Raw genomic sequence first — 17,341 nt, 5'->3', positions numbered from 1 at the left:
CTTAGCAGGGTGAACATTTGACTCGGACTTCTCGGGAACAGCCAAGTGATTTAAAGGCTAAGAGCTGATGAGCAATCCGTGAGACTCAGGCAGAAAAAGTCCCAGCGACACAGGAAGCCATCTGGTTCCTGCTGCACAGCAGGCAAGAGGCGCCCTTGAGCGACCCGGGTCTCGCCCTCCGCCGGCCCCTTCCCTGTCTCCCTGGCTGATGGATTCCAGGGGCTTCCTCTCCCTGCGCTGCCTGCTGGTCCTCACCCTGGCGTCCAAGCTGAGCTGCGGGACAGGTAGGTGCTCATCTGCTTGAGGAGGCGGGTGCTGCCGTCCGGCCAGGAGCCAGGGGCACCCACGGGTGCAGACAAACTGCAGGGCTGGATTGCACTGCCTCGCCTCGGGGCTTGGCGCTGCCTTCCTCCTGGCTCTTTCAGAGACGAGGGATCAGAGCTGGGTCCTGGGCTCCAGGGCTCAGCCCCATCAGCCCTGGTTTCCGAGGAACCCGGGCGCCCCAAGTCACAGGGACCGTCACATCCCAGACCAGCCTCCGGGCAGGAGGTCCTGGCTAAGGCTCGGGGTGAGCGGTGGGGTTTGCATCTGCAAAGACCCGGCTAAGGCGCTGGAACCTGGGCCGGAGCCTGGGGAGAAGGTGATTCCCCCATCCCTGCCCTTGACGGGGATGCTCTCACCGCGGACAAAGCAGAGCCACCGTCCAACACAAGGAAGGGCTGTAGTGGGAAGAGAGCGTAGAAGTGAAAACCTTAAGCATCAGCTGAGAACAGCCGGTGGCCACTATGTGGTCAACTGGTGGCTGCTTTCCTGGAAGAGAACCTCTCAAGACAGCAAGAGGGGGAGGGCCGGGGTTTCGGGTGTCCAGGGCTGGTTACAGTAAGTGGGAAATGCAAATTGGGAACTGTCAGTGGTCAAGGCAGCTCCAGTGGGGCACCAGACACGCCACACAGCATTTGGGGCTGCGCTCGGCTCTTGTCCTTCTGGCTTGTGCCCTTCCAAAGATGAGCTGCAGTTCTCCGTGAGTAGTATCAGGGCTGTGGGAAAGGTGTTCGAGACAGAAAAAGCCGTGCAAGAGGTGGATGGCTTCTCCATCCACTCAAGTGGGCTCGCTGAGGAGTGTTGCAGTGCCCGGAGGCTGCGTAGACTAGGGGAGGCAGCCTGGGGTGGAAGCGGCCTTAGGGAAGGGGGGAAATCCTGAGGCTCTGGGTGTTTTGCACTTGGGGTTTTCAAGACCGCAGATCCATTAAAGACTTTTCCAGGAAAAGCCCAGAGACGCACTAGGGATGCTGGAGAGGCTGCACACGGGATCTATCTTCTGCTAGACTCCCAGATAAAGATGCCCTTCCTTGACTGGTGTTTCCCTCAGAACCAGGCAGACCCATAGCTCTTGCTTTCTGAGGTCTCCGGGAAGGGATGATTGAGCTGGGGGCTCAGAAAGCCGAATGGGGGCAGCCCTGGGGGCCCAGCGGTTTAGCGCCGCCTGCAGCCCAGGAGGTGACCCTGGAGACCCTGGATCGAGTCCCGCATCGGGCTCCCTGCATGGAGCCTGCTTCTCCCTCTGCCTGTGTCTCTGCCTCTCTCTCTCTCTCTCTCTCTCTCTCTCTCTGTCTCTCATGAATATATAAAATCTTAAAAAAAAAAAAAAAGAAAGAAAGCCGAATAGAACCTCTTGAAGCCACCCCAGAGAGAGCCAAGCCTTGCCAGGTGCACCCCACTTGTGACTTTACCATTCGGGCATAGTTCTTAGTGACTTTTGGGAGTGATGGGGTTGGACAGTGGGCTGGACGTTTTAAATCTGTGTCCTTGCTTGTCCGCTGGGCAGCCTGGCCCAGGGTGTCGCCATGGCCCCGGTGGGGGCAACCGCTCCATGTAGGCTTGGGGTCCCCAATTAGTGAAAAGCAGCCCAACCCCGTGGGCGTGTCTACCCAACCAGCAGTGGCCGGCTTCCTTGCCTTCTGTTTTCTCTGAAACATGTGCAAAATTTTTAGTGTTTTTATTTTTAAATATACACCCATTTGTGAAATTCCGATTAAACACAGAGGGAAATGCTTTGCTAGGGGGACAGGTCAACCGTGACAGTTACTCAGCCAAGAAACTCGATTCATGTCAAATCAGGACCCACTCTCCTTCCCATCTGTATCAGCTTGCCTTCCAATTAATTCCGTCAGAATTTTAAGATCAAAAGTCCACATGTCCCTCTCCCCAATAAGGCGAAATTTTCATTCCCTTAATGGTATTTATTTTTAAAAATAATCTTTATTTTGGGGGCAATTTTGGGTTCACAACAAGAGTGAGCAGAAGGTACCAAGATTTCCCCCTACTCCCACACTTGCATAGCATCCTCCACGAAGGGGGACGCATCTCTTAAAACTGGTGATTTGCCCCAAGGGGATTTTGTTTTCCTCCTGCTGGTCCGCCTCACCTCCTTGACACACATGAAAGACAAGTGTGTGGGTTCCAGACTTGGCCCCTTTGTTCATTGGCCCATTCTACCTCAAGACATAGGTCTAAGCATTTCTATTGCTCAAAAGCTTTAAGACTGGGTTGTAATGCCATCACCATCACATCTCCAGTACCAGACTGGAAATCAGAACATCAGGGCTGGTTGATTTTATCCATAGATTGACTTTGGACAACCCCACTGAGCAACTCTCTATTAAAGACATGTGATGTGACAAGCATTGTGCAAGGTGTGGGGGAAGCAAAATTAACAACCACAGCCCCTGCCCAGCACCTGGCACAGTATCTGGTACCTGAGAGCCCCTCCACAAATGATTGTTGAGTGAATAATAACAGTATGTACAGCTTACTTGCTATGCAGCAGGAGCTGCTCTAAGTGCTGTGTATATTATTCATTTAATTCTCACACCAACTCTACGAGCTACGTATTATTATTATTACCATGTGATAAGAGGAGGAATGAGAAGCACAGAGTAGTTTCTCTCTGTAATCACACAGCAGCCTGACTTCAGAGGCCTCAATAAATGAAACTGGATAAACTTATGTTTGGTGGGGGTGGAGGTATGTTAAAATTTGTATCCAGGTCCCATGGTAAAAATTAGACTATGCTATTTGTAATTGGAGCATGTAAGTTTATTTTAATCGAATTGAAATAAAGTATAGGGATATCCAAAAGGGGAAATAAGTTGATAAAATTATAGAAGGAAGCAGAGGGTATATGGAAGTATTCGATCTGGAATTTGGAAAGTGGGTAGGAAGTTTCATCCCATGAGTTTTCATTTAATTTTTTTGTTAACTATTTTTTTCAAAGAATATCATACATATGTCTATAAAACTCAAAAAGTACAAAAGGATATACGCAATGGAGACAAATCCCCCTACCGTCCCTCCTGCTGGAGGCAACTGCTACCTTCAGTTCCTTGTGTGTCTTCCCAAATATATACATTAGATTTTTATAGGGCCTTAGGGGAATATTCCAGATGAAGGCATCAACGCAGAGGTGAGCTGTTGCGAGTGTTCAGGGGGTTGGCAAGTGGCCTGCTGAAGCTTGAAGCCTAGGGTCCATAGCCAATGCTTTTCCATCTCCTCACCTGGCAAGCGGGGAGCAGGGTCCCCGTCATTTTCTCCCACACTGTACTTCTTAGGGAAGTTATAAAGATGAAACAGAGTACATTCTGATTTTGGAGAGAGGGGATCTTAGACTGTGCTGTCCATTGCTCACTCATTCTATTTTTCATTCTCTTAAGCAGCAAGGGTCTACTGAGTTTCTACTATGTCCCAGGTAGGTGTTAGGACTATACGTGGGCAAAAGAGAGCCACTACTCTTAGAAGCTTATTCTGGAGTGAGGGTGACAGGCATAGAATCAGAGGTAAAAGCGTGATGAGTGATATGAAGGGGACATATAAAGGCGCTAGAGGCACTGGCAGGGAGGCCCAGACAAAGCTAGGGGTCAGAGGCAGAGACCCAACGGAGAGGAGTCAGGGAAACAGGGCGGTAACAGGCGTGCAGAACGTGGAAATGCAAGTATTCTGAGTCAGAAAGACCCAACAGCATCAAGGAATGGGAGGAAAGAGGATGGTTCGTGGGACTGCAGGTTAAAAAGCAAATTTTCTTCCTGGGCCTAGATATTCTGAAAGAAGTGTGAGGCCTATTGAGTCTTGTCCCCCCCCCCCCCCACTCCCTGAAAGCAATGCTGTGACAAGATGCCAGAAGCACAACAAAGGGGGGTGGAGGTTATTGTTATGTAGAATCCCATCTTGTGAAGGGTTGGCCAAATGCGGTCAAGTTCAGGAAAATATCCATGGGTCCATGTGAATCACTCTACTTTCTAAGTAGAATTACCCTTGAAGAAAGTGAGTTGGTGTGAATGGCTGCAAATGTTTCCTCCAGACTTTTGAGTAAACAGGGGGGACTGAATCACAGGCTCACTGGAAAACTCGCATCAGGCAGTAGAATGTTTCAGGAGTGGGGATTCCACTTGAAGGCTTCTGTGAACCACTTTAAAGTCCCCACTTGTTTTTCCATTTGCACTTAGGTGGTGCTGGTTTCTAGTACCCCCGCCCCAGACCCAGCCACTCACACACACTCAGTTGTGAGATCACCATTCTTCATGTGGGTTGCAGGGCATGAGGGTCTCTTCCTGACCGAGTTTTGATTCCACTCCCTGTGTGGCCACGCCACTCAGCCTGCCCTCTCATCTGCTCCTTCTTTTTCTAGTTTCTTTCCCTTCCTATTTTCTTTCTTTGATTTCTTTGGTTTGGGGGTAGGGGAGGGCTTCTTCCTATCCCATCTTATATCCTTCTTTCCCCTCACTTTTCCTTTATCGTTTTGAGTCTCCACCAATCTCACCCTAATTTCAGCCCAGGTGGACTGCCTATTGTTTTCTCCCAATCTCTGGATGTCTAGCCTGATACTACCTGGCCACTTTAAGGGACAGTGTTGGGATTTCAGGGCATTTTGTTACCAATAACATCTGGACCAGTTTGTCCAATTCTCTAACAACCCGTCTGAGCCACAAGTCAATTGTGTCCTAATTAGATGGCTGCTTTACCTAAGCAGACAGTTTTGTTTTACTTCTCTGGCTTCCTTATCAACTAAACCAATCTATGCTCTCTGAGTCATGGGCTCCTTTTATGAGAACTAGCTTAAGGTTAAGTTCAGTTACATATTGGGCAAAGCTGAATAAAAGAGGTTTTAATCAGGTGATGTAGCTTTCAGCACTCATATTTTGAACAGATATTTATTAACAGCCTACCGTATACCAGCTATTGTCATAAGACTTAGAGACAAAACAATGAACAAAATGAAATTCTTCCTCTTGAAGAGTTTGCATGGCAGCCAGGGACACATAAATAAAATAAAAACATACAATGTGTCACAGACAGTGGTAAGTGTTCAGTCAGAAGGGGGGCTATTCTATATAGGATGGTCAGGGTAGGTTTCTCAGAAGAGATGATTTTTTTGAGCAGAAACCTAAAATAAAGTGAGGGAGTAAGCTATCCAGATATACAAGGAAAGATATATCCAGAGAACAGCAAAAGCAAAATCTCTGAGTTGGGAATGTTCTTGAAGAGGTGTGTGAGCCAGTACCACCACCATAGTGCAGTGAGTGGAGAGAGGGCAGGAGAGGGGTCAGAATCTTCGAAGCCATAACAAAGCCTATGGATATTTTTTCTATGGGTGCTAGAAAGCCCTGGAAGTTTCAAAGCAGGAGACAGACAAAATCTGACATGGGTTTAAAACATGACTCTGTCTACTATATGGATGCTGGGAGATTAGTTGAAAGCCAATGGCCATGCCAGGCTGTGACGATGGTGGCAGAAATGAGGGAGGTTGAAATGCTAGGATTGCAGACATATTATTCTGAAGGTAGAGCCAATAGGATTTGCTGATAGACTCCCTATGGAGGATGAGAGAAGGAAAGGAGTCAAGGATAATTCCAAATGTTTTGGTCTTAGAATCTGGGGGAGTTGTGATGCTTGTTGGTGGAAGACGTTATGGAACCAAGAGTTCATTTGCCAAGTTTGCAATGCCCCTTAGACCTCCAAATGCTGATCCATGTAGGCAGTTTGGGTGGGAGACGTATCTCTGCAAGCAGTCCAGAAGTATGGCAACCCATGCAACTGGATGAGCGTGGCTGGGAGAGAGATCTGAGCGCTGAGTCCTGGGATGCTCCAAAATTTAGAGGTCTTTAAGAACAGCAGGTTCCAGTCAAGGAGACTGAGAAGGAGCAGCCAAAGAAATAGGAAGGAAACAAGGAGAGTGTGGTATTCCAGGGGTTGAATGAAGGCAGCGTTTCAAAGAGGGACTGATAAACCATGCCAAGTGCTCCTGAGAAAGCAAGACGAGGATGGAGAATGGACTCGGCAACATGGCGTATACAGTGACCTTGATAAGAGTGGTTCCAGGGCATAGTAAGGAAGAGTGTCTGCTAAGAGTGAGTACAGGAAAACGAGTCATAAAATGTAGACAGAAAATATAAGCACACATTAAAGGACTTTGCAATAAAGGAAAAGAGAGAAATGAGGCAGCGTCTAGGGGTGAAGGGGGTCAGGGAAGGGGTTTGTAAGATAAAGGAAGTCACAAGTTGGTACGTTGTATGTTGATGGAAATAACCCACAACAGTCTATACCAGTAATAAAGCTGCTGGTGCAAGGGATGGTGGCAACTGCAAGAGCGAAGGCTTGAGGTGGGTGAGTTTTCCATGATGGAAGATGTTAACCTTAACACAAGCATAGATCATCCATCCAGGTAGATAGGTTTCTCGGAGGTAGTTTCAAATGGAAGTTCTCTCGTTTCTTCTACTTTTTCAGTGTGATGAGAAGCAGAATCACCAGCAGAGGTCACGGGTTTGAAAAAAGAGGTGTTAAATAGTCAGCAGTAGGATCCTCTACAGTGATACAGTGATTTGAAAAGTTTGGTTTTGGGTTTCTTTTTTTTTTTTTTTTGGTTGTTGTTGTTGGCTCAGCTCTTTTGAAAAAGAGACATAAAATAATTTCTCATCCTCAATACTAGGAACTATCTTATGGTATTTTTTTAAAATATATTTTTTTGTTTATTTGACAGAGAGAGATCATGCACAAGCAGAGGGAGCAGCAGGCAGAGGGAGAGGGAGAAGCAGGCTCTGAGCAGGAAGCCTGATGCGGGGCTCAATCCCAGGACCCTGAGATCATGACCTGAGCTGAGGGCAGATGCTGAACCCATGGAGCCGCCCAGGTGCCCCTCTTATGGTCCTCTTGAGAGCAAGAATTCCACAGTTTGAGCACTGGGCTCCCGACCTCCCTAGCTCCACATCCCTCAGACTTTTCTCTTTCTTCATTATCTGAAATGATGCTCTATGGCCTCGGTTTCCTGGGCTCACGAGCTCAGAGTCTGCTTCAGTTGCTCTCTGCCCCTCATACTGCATACCCGGTGGTGGTGAGAAGTCTGGCAAAGGAATGAGCAGACCTGGCTTCTAGTCCAGTTACTAGTTATATGACTTTCGGGATGTCACTTAACTTCTCCATGTCTTAACTTCTCTGTGCCTTAACTATAAATCTGAGTTGATGCAATTCTCTCCCAGATCAAAGAAACTCGGTGTCCTAGTCTGTACATCTCTGTTGTAATCAATTTTAAGATTTCCATTGGGATTTTTAAAATTTTGAGAATATGGTGGGACAGTCATGACCGTTCTTATAGGCTGCTAAGGATCTGGCAACTCCAGGGATAGCCCAAGAGGAGGAGGGAGCACCTCAATCTGTCATTCCTGATCCACAGACAGGATGTGATTCTCAAAGGCCTCTACAGTAAGGGGCTTCTTCTGCTTCCTCCCACAGGTGAGAGCTTGATGAATTGCCCAGAAGTCCCTGGGAAGTTGGGAAGCAGTTTGCAGCTGTCCCTGGCATCCGAAGGGATAAGCAAGAGGATGAACAAGAGCATCCACATCCTTGTCACAAGGGCAGAATCACCGGGAAACAGTATCAAGAAGAAAATAGTGTCTCTGGATCTGCCAGAAGGGGGGTCTCCACGCTACCTGGAAAATGGCTATAAATTTCATCTGGAAAACCTGACCCTGAGGATCCTGGAAAGCAGGAGGGAAAATGAAGGCTGGTACTTCATGACCCTGGAGGAGAACTTTTCAGTTCAACACTTTTGTCTGCAGCTGAAGCTCTATGGTAATAATGGGGCTTCCCCGTCTGCACTGGGGGGCTGAGATCGTCCCTTACCTAAGGATTTAGCTGAGTCTCAGAAGCAAGGGTATTTAGGATTGGGAGTGGCTTGAAAGAGCATCTAGTCCAGGGTGTTTAAATTGTGCTTCGGGAAGAAGTTTTAGAGAGTCACAAATCTTTTGTGTCCAAATTGTTCTTCGACGGTAGCTGACTAGCACTAGTTACCCTTACCCCCATTTCCCAAAGAGAAGGAGCCCAGCTGCCTATGGACTACAGGGCCTGGCGCCCCCAATAGTCTCAGTTTGCAAATAAGACTTGGTTTGAAAAAAGGGTTTTGCTCTCTCTATTTTTAAAACATTTGAATACCATCGATGGAGCTCAACCTCTTTTCCATAGACCAGGATACTGAAATCCAGGGCGTGGTTGGCTTGTGCTTACACACATCCTCATGGGTGGTTCCCTGCGCTCGGGGCCCAGGGGAAGGAGAGCTGAAGCTCGGCCTGTCCGCCACTTGCACGCCCTGTGTTCTGACATAGGACCTCATCTACCTGGTGGAAGAGCGCTTGTTTCTGATTGAAACTGAGGCTCTGGTTATAAAGTCGCTTAGCTGCAGAACCTAATCTAGGACCTTGGTCTATCTGAATCCAAGGCCAGTGTTTTCTTGAGCGTCTTTGGCCAGCCCCTCTTGAACGCACCCAGAGTTTGTGTCTCTTAGGCCTAGACGCTCCTTTGAATTTCCAGGAATCCTGACAACAGCTACGTGGGTTGTCCTGCTTTCTCATAGAGAGACTTCCTTATCTCTGAGATGGGACAGACAGCTCCACCTCCCCAGCATTTCTTTGAAATCCTCAGGTGTCTACAGGAAGATGGCAACACCTTCCCCGCCCTTCCCGTAGCCCCATCATTCCCCCTTCTTCCACATAGTGTATGCAGGCTCCTCTCAGCCCTCTGCCGGGTACCCGAGAGAGCTCTGACTGCTCCAATAGTGGCCCTATGGCACATCATGCATTTTCTAGAACAGTCGACTGCCTTTGTCACATAAACTCTTGAAAAATACAGTCTCTGCAACCATGATACTCTCTCAAGTCCAAGAAAGAGGCTAGATTTCAGAATCAGACAGACTTAGGTTCTGATCTCAACTTGAGTAATAATGTATGAGACACTCCACCCCCCTGGGTTTCAGTTTCCTCATCTGTAAAATGGGAATACTTATACTTAAGGTTATAATTGTTGGGAAAGTTGTTGAGAAGATTAAAGAATATGATAAATGTAAAATTCCAGAATCGTGCCCATCCTACAGTAGTCGCTAAATAAATACAACTTACCCCCTTTCCTTATCTATTTCATAGCATTAGAGTGAGATTCCCCCCTCACAAACACACACAAATACAGACATAGAGACACACTCCACCACTGTGTCCCACCACTATGTCATTCCTTCAGATCCAAAGATAATACTTTAGCCAATGACAATTAAACCATGTAGGATTAAGTTGGCAGAAAATGTCACAGGTAGAAAACAGAAGAGCAACTCAGATTGGGACCATTAGCAAGGGCAAGTGGATTCTTTTTTTTTTTTTAAGATTTTATTTATTTATTCATAGGAAACATAGAGAGAGAGAGAGAGAGAGAGAGAGAGAGAGAGAGAGAGGCAGAGACACAGGCAGAGGGAGAAGCAGGCTCCCCAGAGGGAGCCTGATGCAGAACTCGATCCCAGGACCCCAGGATCACAGCCTGAGCCAAAGGCAGACACTTAACCCCTGGGCCACCCAGGTCCCTAAGCAAGTGGATTCTTAACAGTAGAGGTAGGAGGAGACTAAAAGACAAACACTTTTCCCTTATTTTGTCCTGAAATCATATTGGAAAGGAATATATTGGAGAGAGAGGGATTTGGGGAACGTAGGTCCGCACCAGAAATAAAACACACTGCAGACCCACAGGGAGGGAAAAATACCATGAGGCTCCATTTTCTTTTAACAAAAACATCAAGTTAGAATACCAGGGGGTTCACTTGAGTGATGGCTTCCTTCCTCCCCCTCCTGACAGAGCAGGTCTCCACTCCAGAAATTAAGGTGTTGAACTGGACCCAGGAGAATGGGAACTGCAGCGTGATGCTGGCCTGCGAAGTGGAAAAGGGGGACAATGTGGTTTACAGCTGGAGTGAGAAACTGGGGATTGACCCACTGATCCCAGCCAACAGTTCTCACCTCTTGCACCTCAGCCTCGGCCCTCAGCATGTCAACAACGTCTACGTCTGCACCGTGAGCAACCCCGTCAGCAACCGCTCATGGTCCTTCAACCCATGGTCCAAGTGCAGGCCAGAGTCTTCGGGTGAGTGCCCTGATGGGAGCTGGTGTGGTACATTGATGATATGGGCTCAGTCCCCACTGGACTAAATGCTCTGTTTTCATAGCCATGGCCTTCACCCTGGTCATAACACTTTTCATTTTCCCTATAGTTGAGAAAAGCCTCCTCGTGTGTGTTCAGTGAATGCTCTCTGCTCATAATCACCAGGTTGGCATATGCTCAGTTCACACTTGTCAATGATAAGAAATGATGGAGCCAGACTCAGAGTGCAGGCCTCCCAGTGGTGATTCTTCCTCTCCCTTCCTGTCTTGGCTCCAAGCTACAAGGGTAGCTGGGTGAGAGAGTGCAGGTGGCAGGCCCTGACTCCCCAGTCCATACTCCACTAATGGTGGGACTGGTCTGTACCATCAATAAGTACTTGTTGACCATCTATGCACAGAAAATTGGGCATGGATATGATACACGATCTCTGCTCTCCAGCAACATGTTGTAAAGATAGAGACATGGAACGTTTGCTCAATAATGAGATGCAGGATATAATGGAAGGCCATATTGTATGGAATGGACTGTAAATCTCATAGCAAGTCGGAAGGCCAGGGAAGTCAGCAATCTGACTGAGACCTAGAATGTGAGGTTTAGGAATAATAATAAATCATATAGTACTTTGTTATTGGAAGGGTACTTTCAATGATGTAATCTCCCTTGAGCCTCACAACAACCTTACCAGGTCCGTGTTAGTATCATCCTCATTGTACAGATGAGGAACTTGGAGGTCATAGCATTTAAGTACCCTCCCCAAGTTTCTTCAAATTATAAACAGTAGAATTAGTACCTGAACCTAGACCTTCTGACTGCTCATTCTCCAGGAACAAAAGCATCATTATTCTGGTAAAAAAGGAAGGGAAGGCTGATTAAGTAACCATCTGAGGGTGGAATATTGTGCTTAGTTTGACGAAACCTTTTTTGAGGTTCTACTAGTTTCCAGCATTGTGGTGGCTGTTGAATACACAAAGACAAAATAAGACATGATCCTTGCTCTTAAGGAAGGAAGGAAGGAGAATGTTCTGTAAATAACTGATCCTACATTGTGTAGTGTGATGGGCAGAACAGAAATAACAGAGAGGGAGCAATGATTAACAGTATCTGAGGGAATCAGAGAGAGCATCACAGAGGGTGTGACATAAACTGGATTTTGAAGAACAAACAAATTATCTAAGCAGATAAAAGAAAGACATTCCAGGCAGGGGGAAATGTAGAGGCATCTAGGTCTTGTCCTAGATCATCCTATAGGGGATGGGAAGTAATAAAGCACTTTTTGGGTAGAGGAGAAACACGATCAGTTTTGCATTTCGGGGAGAAAATTCAGTGGTATGGAGAATAGGTGGGAGCAGGGAAGAGGCAGCAGAAAGAGAAACCAGCTGTGGGGAAGAGCCCGTTCGCAGTGATCCATCAAGAGATGACAGGCCTGGGCCAAAGCAGCGACCATTAGTTTAATGAAGACTTCGTACAAGGGACATTTCAGCCTTGGGACAAAGTGGTGGGGTCTGAGGGTTTATTAGGGATCTCTTCGTCATGCCATTTTTCTAATGACATTTGTCCAGGATCTCAGTCATATATTCATCCTTCTTCCGATGGTCACTTCATTATTTTCCAGTAAGAAACATCTAAATGTCTCTTGCTATGAAGCATCTTTATTGCAAAGTCCAAGTCTTAGGGTGCTACAGAGTACTCTGGGGAGGTCATGCAGAGCATGTTGATGGGTCAGCAGTGTGTGACTTGCTGCTGTCCTTCACGAACACCTTCTGAAATAGTTATATCTACGCTAGAATGAATATTAGAAAATCTTAAGTAATTCAACTAAAAGGGAATGCCCCTGGAAGCTCATCTTGAAAAGAGGACCCTTTTCAGTAGATTAGCAGAAAGTTGGCTCAGCAAGTCTGGGTTTGCTCAGAGGAAGAGACAAGTGACACAACCAGTGAGCCCTGGGGGCTCCCCCTTTCTAACAAGGCCATTTCTTCAAACGGGAGCACCCATTGCTACAGAGTCATCTAGATGTTCCACGCACAGAGGCAGGTCCCTCTTTCACGTACTCCCAGTCCAGTCAGCCTGACAATAGCGGTAGGAGGATGGAACCTGGTACGTCTCACGGGCCTTGTCAAATGGCCACAAGGGCAGGGGAGGCCGAGGTGTGTAGTGCTTAGCTGGACAGCCATGTGACTGGGCAAGATGCGTGCTGCCACGGAAGAATGGGGACAACCGCGGGCGCAACCAGTAGCCTCTGCCTCGCATTGCTGTGACCTCTGTAGAAATGTTGACGTGGACGGTCTCGGATCTTAAATTAGTGCTTGGTTTGTGAACATCCTTCCCCCACCCCCAATTCTGAGTGGAAGCCACCAAACACCAAGATATTTTTTGAAGATGGCTGGCTGCTTCAAGTAGCTGTGTGCCTTGCAGACTGCCTTGCTGAGAGAACCACATGAAAGGCAGGAGAGAGATCTGGCATTTTCAGACCGTTATGGCAGAAGCATCTCAGATCTCCTGGGGGCAAGCTATATTTGTGTCTCAGAGTCTTTTTTGTTTTCTTCTGTGTCTCCTTAAAGAATAAGTTTTGGGGACTTGAGGAGAGAGAGAAGCTTTGTGTTTCTGTGGCAGCAGACTTTCAGAGATAAGAAAAAGAAAAGGCCTCTAGCAATGTCCTTGGAGGCAGGGCTACTTGCCAAGGTTTTATGTTTAAACCACAGCCAATAGGGTAGAGGACCAAAGGGTGGGGACTCTTCATAAATGGTGTCGGAGTTCTCAATCAGTCTCCTCGGCTGCTTCTCAGAGGCTCCAGGGGGGAAAGGGCCCCAACCTCCTCTTTAGGAATTTTCATATTGGATTTCCTCATGAATGAACAGTAGGGCCTATGGGTTCCAGAACAACATTGCTCTCCCTGACTGCTGACTGCCATTCTGAGAGGCCTTACTACATGACCGAGGAAGAAGAGGGAGAGCTGGAGTTTTCTGTCACAGGAAACAGTGGTTTGAAAATGGGAACACAGGTGGTGCTGTGGGCGCAGAACACCCTCTCTTCCTGGTTCCATTTCATTTTATGAAGCATACACTAAGTAGGTCATCGCTCATTCCCTTTGAATCCTGCTTTGAGTCACTCAAAAGTGACCCTGCATTCCTTCTGAAACCTTCTTATATTCAGCACCCTGATCATTCTTAACCAAAGGATACATGACAGTCCTCCTCCCAGCTTTGTTCTATGGCTCCCGATTTAATTTATCTCCCTTCATCATGTACTTATTATTGCCCGTAACCCTACATTGTATCAGGTAGGGCGTGGTGCAAATAAAGCATAAGAAACAGGGTGTACCTTCAAGAATTTATGATCTAGGTGGGATTTCTATACCTTACTAGGTAGAAAAATATTATCATCTTAAGAAACCTCTACTAGAATTCTTCTTTGGAAAGGAACAGGATATACACTTAATTTAAATGTTAGAGAGCAGAAGGGGAGGCCCTCCCCCAAGGAATCCAGCTGTGGTTTAGATGTTTCTGTATGAGAAAGAGGACAGATCTGGCTTGGATAGATATAGGGAGGGAAAAAGAGGGTCTGAGCCCATCAGATAGTGGAAAGCCACCAGGTTCACAATGGAATCTGTTCCCTGCAACGTTTCAACCATTCGGTCACAGATCCACACCCACAGAATTCTTGGTGTAGGTTTTTACCTTTTTGCGTGTGGAAAACTGATCAAGGCACTGCACCTTGCACCAAGGATAGCCCAGACTACAGCAAGCAGAGCCACACGAGCAAAGACTTGGAGGACCATGAGGAAGTCATTACCAGAAATTGCAGGAGTCATGGGCAGTCTGATCCCAACAAGCCATTGAAGTAGCATTTTGTCCATATTTACCCAAATTGTCAAGGGCACAGAGTTCCTGACATTTAGTTTCCATATAAACATCTATATCATTAGATAATAGTACCAAATAGATGAGCACCGAGTGCAAGACCTCTTGGACATGCTAGATAGGGAAACTGAGTCATAAGCAAACAAGACAGGGTCGGAGTGTTTTTGAACACCAGCGAAAGGTCTTCTCTGGATGTGAGATCAAATCTATCTGCTCTCCTTCCAGTCAATCAATAGGAATTTACCAAAGACTTATTGTATACCAAGTCCCAAGATAGCCACAGAAGAGGTAAAGAAGTGGCCTCTGGCCTCTGAGAGGCTAGCAGCTATGTGGGGTAGTTGAGGCTAGTGGAAAGAGATGGCATTTATGTACCACATTTATGCCCCAGGCATCTCTCTGGACACTTTCCATAATTATTTCCTTGACTCTTGAGAAAGACTCTGTGAACTGAATATTGTTGTGCTCAATTTTCAGTCAAGGAAACCAAGGCCCCAGAAGTTATGAGCAGTCTATCTGAGGTTGCAGATCTATCAAGTAGTAAGTCCAGAATCTGAATCCGCTTATCTGATTCCAAATGACCTCCCTGAAAATGGTCCTTACAGCAACAGTAATACCGCAGCTCAGGTTCTAAGATACATGACATAAACCAAGGTGCGGCAGAGTCCCAGGGAGAAGGAAAAAGAATGGGAGCTGGAATGGTCAGGGAAACTGATACAGAGGTAGTAGGATTGGTCAAAGGGTCAACACTGGGGGGGCCTGGTGGGTAGCTGAAGGTGACACAGGAGGAAAGGGGCACAGAGCAAGAATGGGCAGGTGTGGGAGGGAGGGCACTGGGGGCACGGGCACCTCTCAGGGCTTTCCCTCATCATAGGCCAAAACACAAAATGTGTCTATAGTTCCCATCCTGCCCAGCTCTGCCATCCACTTCTCTGTGACTCTGGGTACACCTCCGAATAAAATTAGCGAGTTGGATAAGACAGCGCCATAGCTCCTTTAGCAATTGAAAACCTCCCTCTATGGACCTATCACTTAAATCCTCCAAGAGATCCATATTGCTTTGTATCCAAAGAGTAGGAGAAAAATTAGGGATTTTGAAATATCTCTCAGGACAAAGGCCAGCTTGACTCTCAGATCTGACCAGAGTAGCAGAAGCTGGACATTTATGTTATAGGACAAGGATAGCAGATGGCTTTCATCCTCCTGACAACCTGGAAAAGAAGGAGACGGCTGGGGCGTTGGTCTGAGCTCTGGCTCAGTCACCCTCAGTTCATGTGAGTAGGTGGGCAGCAGAGCTGTTGGTAGCAGGAGCCAGGAAATGGGACAAAGGCTCACTTTGGGGTTGATACCAGTCCAGTTTTGTTATCTCCTACTCTAGTTTAGAGGCATCCCCTTGTGTGTTGGTTTTTTACTTTATTTGTATCTCCAGTGACATTTGAGAGAACTATTACCTTTTAAAACGGTTTAAATGGTTGGAGTATTTGTTCTTAAATTAACTGTTGTTTTTGAAGATCCCAGTGTAGGTTAGGGAAGAAGAAAGAGGAAATAATCTCAAAATAGTCAGAGCGACTATAACAATTTGCTGGGTCAGTTCCATGAGCTGATGGAACATGGTGGTGTTGGGCTACCGTCTCTGCTTCTTATCTTCAGATTTGGGATTTTTCTCCATGGATCCCTGGCGTTGGCAGCATAAGCCCTGAGTGAGGCTCTAAACACAGATCTTATTCTTGTGCTGTCCCAGACACACGTGCACGCACACACACATGCCTCAGCTGCGAGGAGGATTCTCAGGGGCCGCGAGCTGCTCAGAGGAGGACGGCATGGGGGACAGCTCCAGAGCAGTGGTGTCTCCATGCTGAAAATCTTAGACTTGATATAAATTCAGGAGTCTTACTAAAACTCTCTGCTGGCCCCTTGGCTTTTTGATCGGGTCATATGGCATGACAGTCTGCCGATGTTGGTCTCTGGCAGGGTTAAAGCATGTTTATTTGGGGCAGGAAGTCTATAATCAAGATGTTCACAGGCTGGTTCACTGAGATTCCCTGGGATGACTTGATGTGTAGAGAGGCCGAAAAAGAAAAAGGAAGAAGCTTCTCAAATCCCGGAGGCAAGCTCTGGTTAGCTATGAGGGCTGAAGGTCCACTTGGAATTTGGTGGGATGCCTTTGATCAGTTCACTGACTTTAGTCTGTAGCTTTGTTCAACTATGTGAACATCTGAATTGTGTCTGCAAGGACTCTGTTCCTCTGTAGCCCGCCTATTCCTTTCAGCTTCTCCCAAAAAAATCCACCCCAGGTTCATCAACAAGCAGACTAATTCCACAATCATCCTAATAAACTATCCTGACACATTAATGTTAACACCTGCTGTTATACTACAGCTGACCCTTGAACACATGGGTTTGAACTGGGCAGGTCCATTTATATGTAGGTTTTTTCTTTTTTCTTTTCTTTCTTTCTTTTTTCTTTTTACAAACACAGTATAGTAATGGAAATGTATTTTCTCTTTCTGTGGCTTTCTTAACATTTTCTTTTCTCTAGCTTACTTTATTGTCAGAATACTGTACATAAGACATATAACATGCAAATATGTGTTAGCTGTTTAAAGGTTTCAGCTAACATTAGGTTATTAGAAGCTAAGTTCTGGGAGAATCAAAAATTATACATGGATTTTCAACTGTGTTGGGGGGGTCAGTTCTCCCAACTCCCACGTTGTTCAAGGGTCAACTGTATTTAGAGCCTTAATGTTATTATTTTACTTAGAATCCTGGTGCTTCAGGTTGATCCCACTGTTCATTACCCTGGGGTAACTCACCCCAAGCCCATAAGCCTCTCTGACTCTCCAAGAAGTCCGTCTTTAGAAATCAGCCACTTTTCTACCCCAAGACCAAGCTCTAGTATTTGAAGGTCTCCATGCCTGCTTCCTTATGTACAAAAATGGGATTAATGAGAATAACTACCTTGTAGGATTAATTCCATTCACACATACAATGCACTAAAAATGGCTCATCGGCGATCCTCCTTAATT

At 46.6% G+C, this 17,341-nt stretch overlaps 1 protein-coding gene across 1 annotated transcript in view; it reads left to right on the top strand.

Moving 5' to 3' along the window:
• The first annotated feature begins 208 nt into the window (after positions 1 to 208).
• Positions 209 to 17,341, top strand: part of SLAMF1 (signaling lymphocytic activation molecule family member 1) — a 31,793-nt gene continuing 14,660 nt past the window's right edge. Inside the window, exons 1-3 of the mRNA XM_055334260.1 lie at positions 209 to 284; positions 7,780 to 8,118; positions 10,159 to 10,443. Of these exons, the coding sequence (XP_055190235.1) occupies positions 209 to 284; positions 7,780 to 8,118; positions 10,159 to 10,443 (700 nt within the window). The remainder of the gene's footprint in view (positions 285 to 7,779; positions 8,119 to 10,158; positions 10,444 to 17,341) is intronic.

The sequence above is a fragment of the Nyctereutes procyonoides genome, unplaced genomic scaffold (genome assembly GCF_905146905.1).
Source record: "Nyctereutes procyonoides isolate TBG_1078 unplaced genomic scaffold, NYPRO_anot_genome, whole genome shotgun sequence".
NCBI classification, from domain to species: domain Eukaryota; kingdom Metazoa; phylum Chordata; class Mammalia; order Carnivora; family Canidae; genus Nyctereutes; species Nyctereutes procyonoides.
This window is presented reverse-complemented; position numbering and strand designations above follow the sequence as displayed.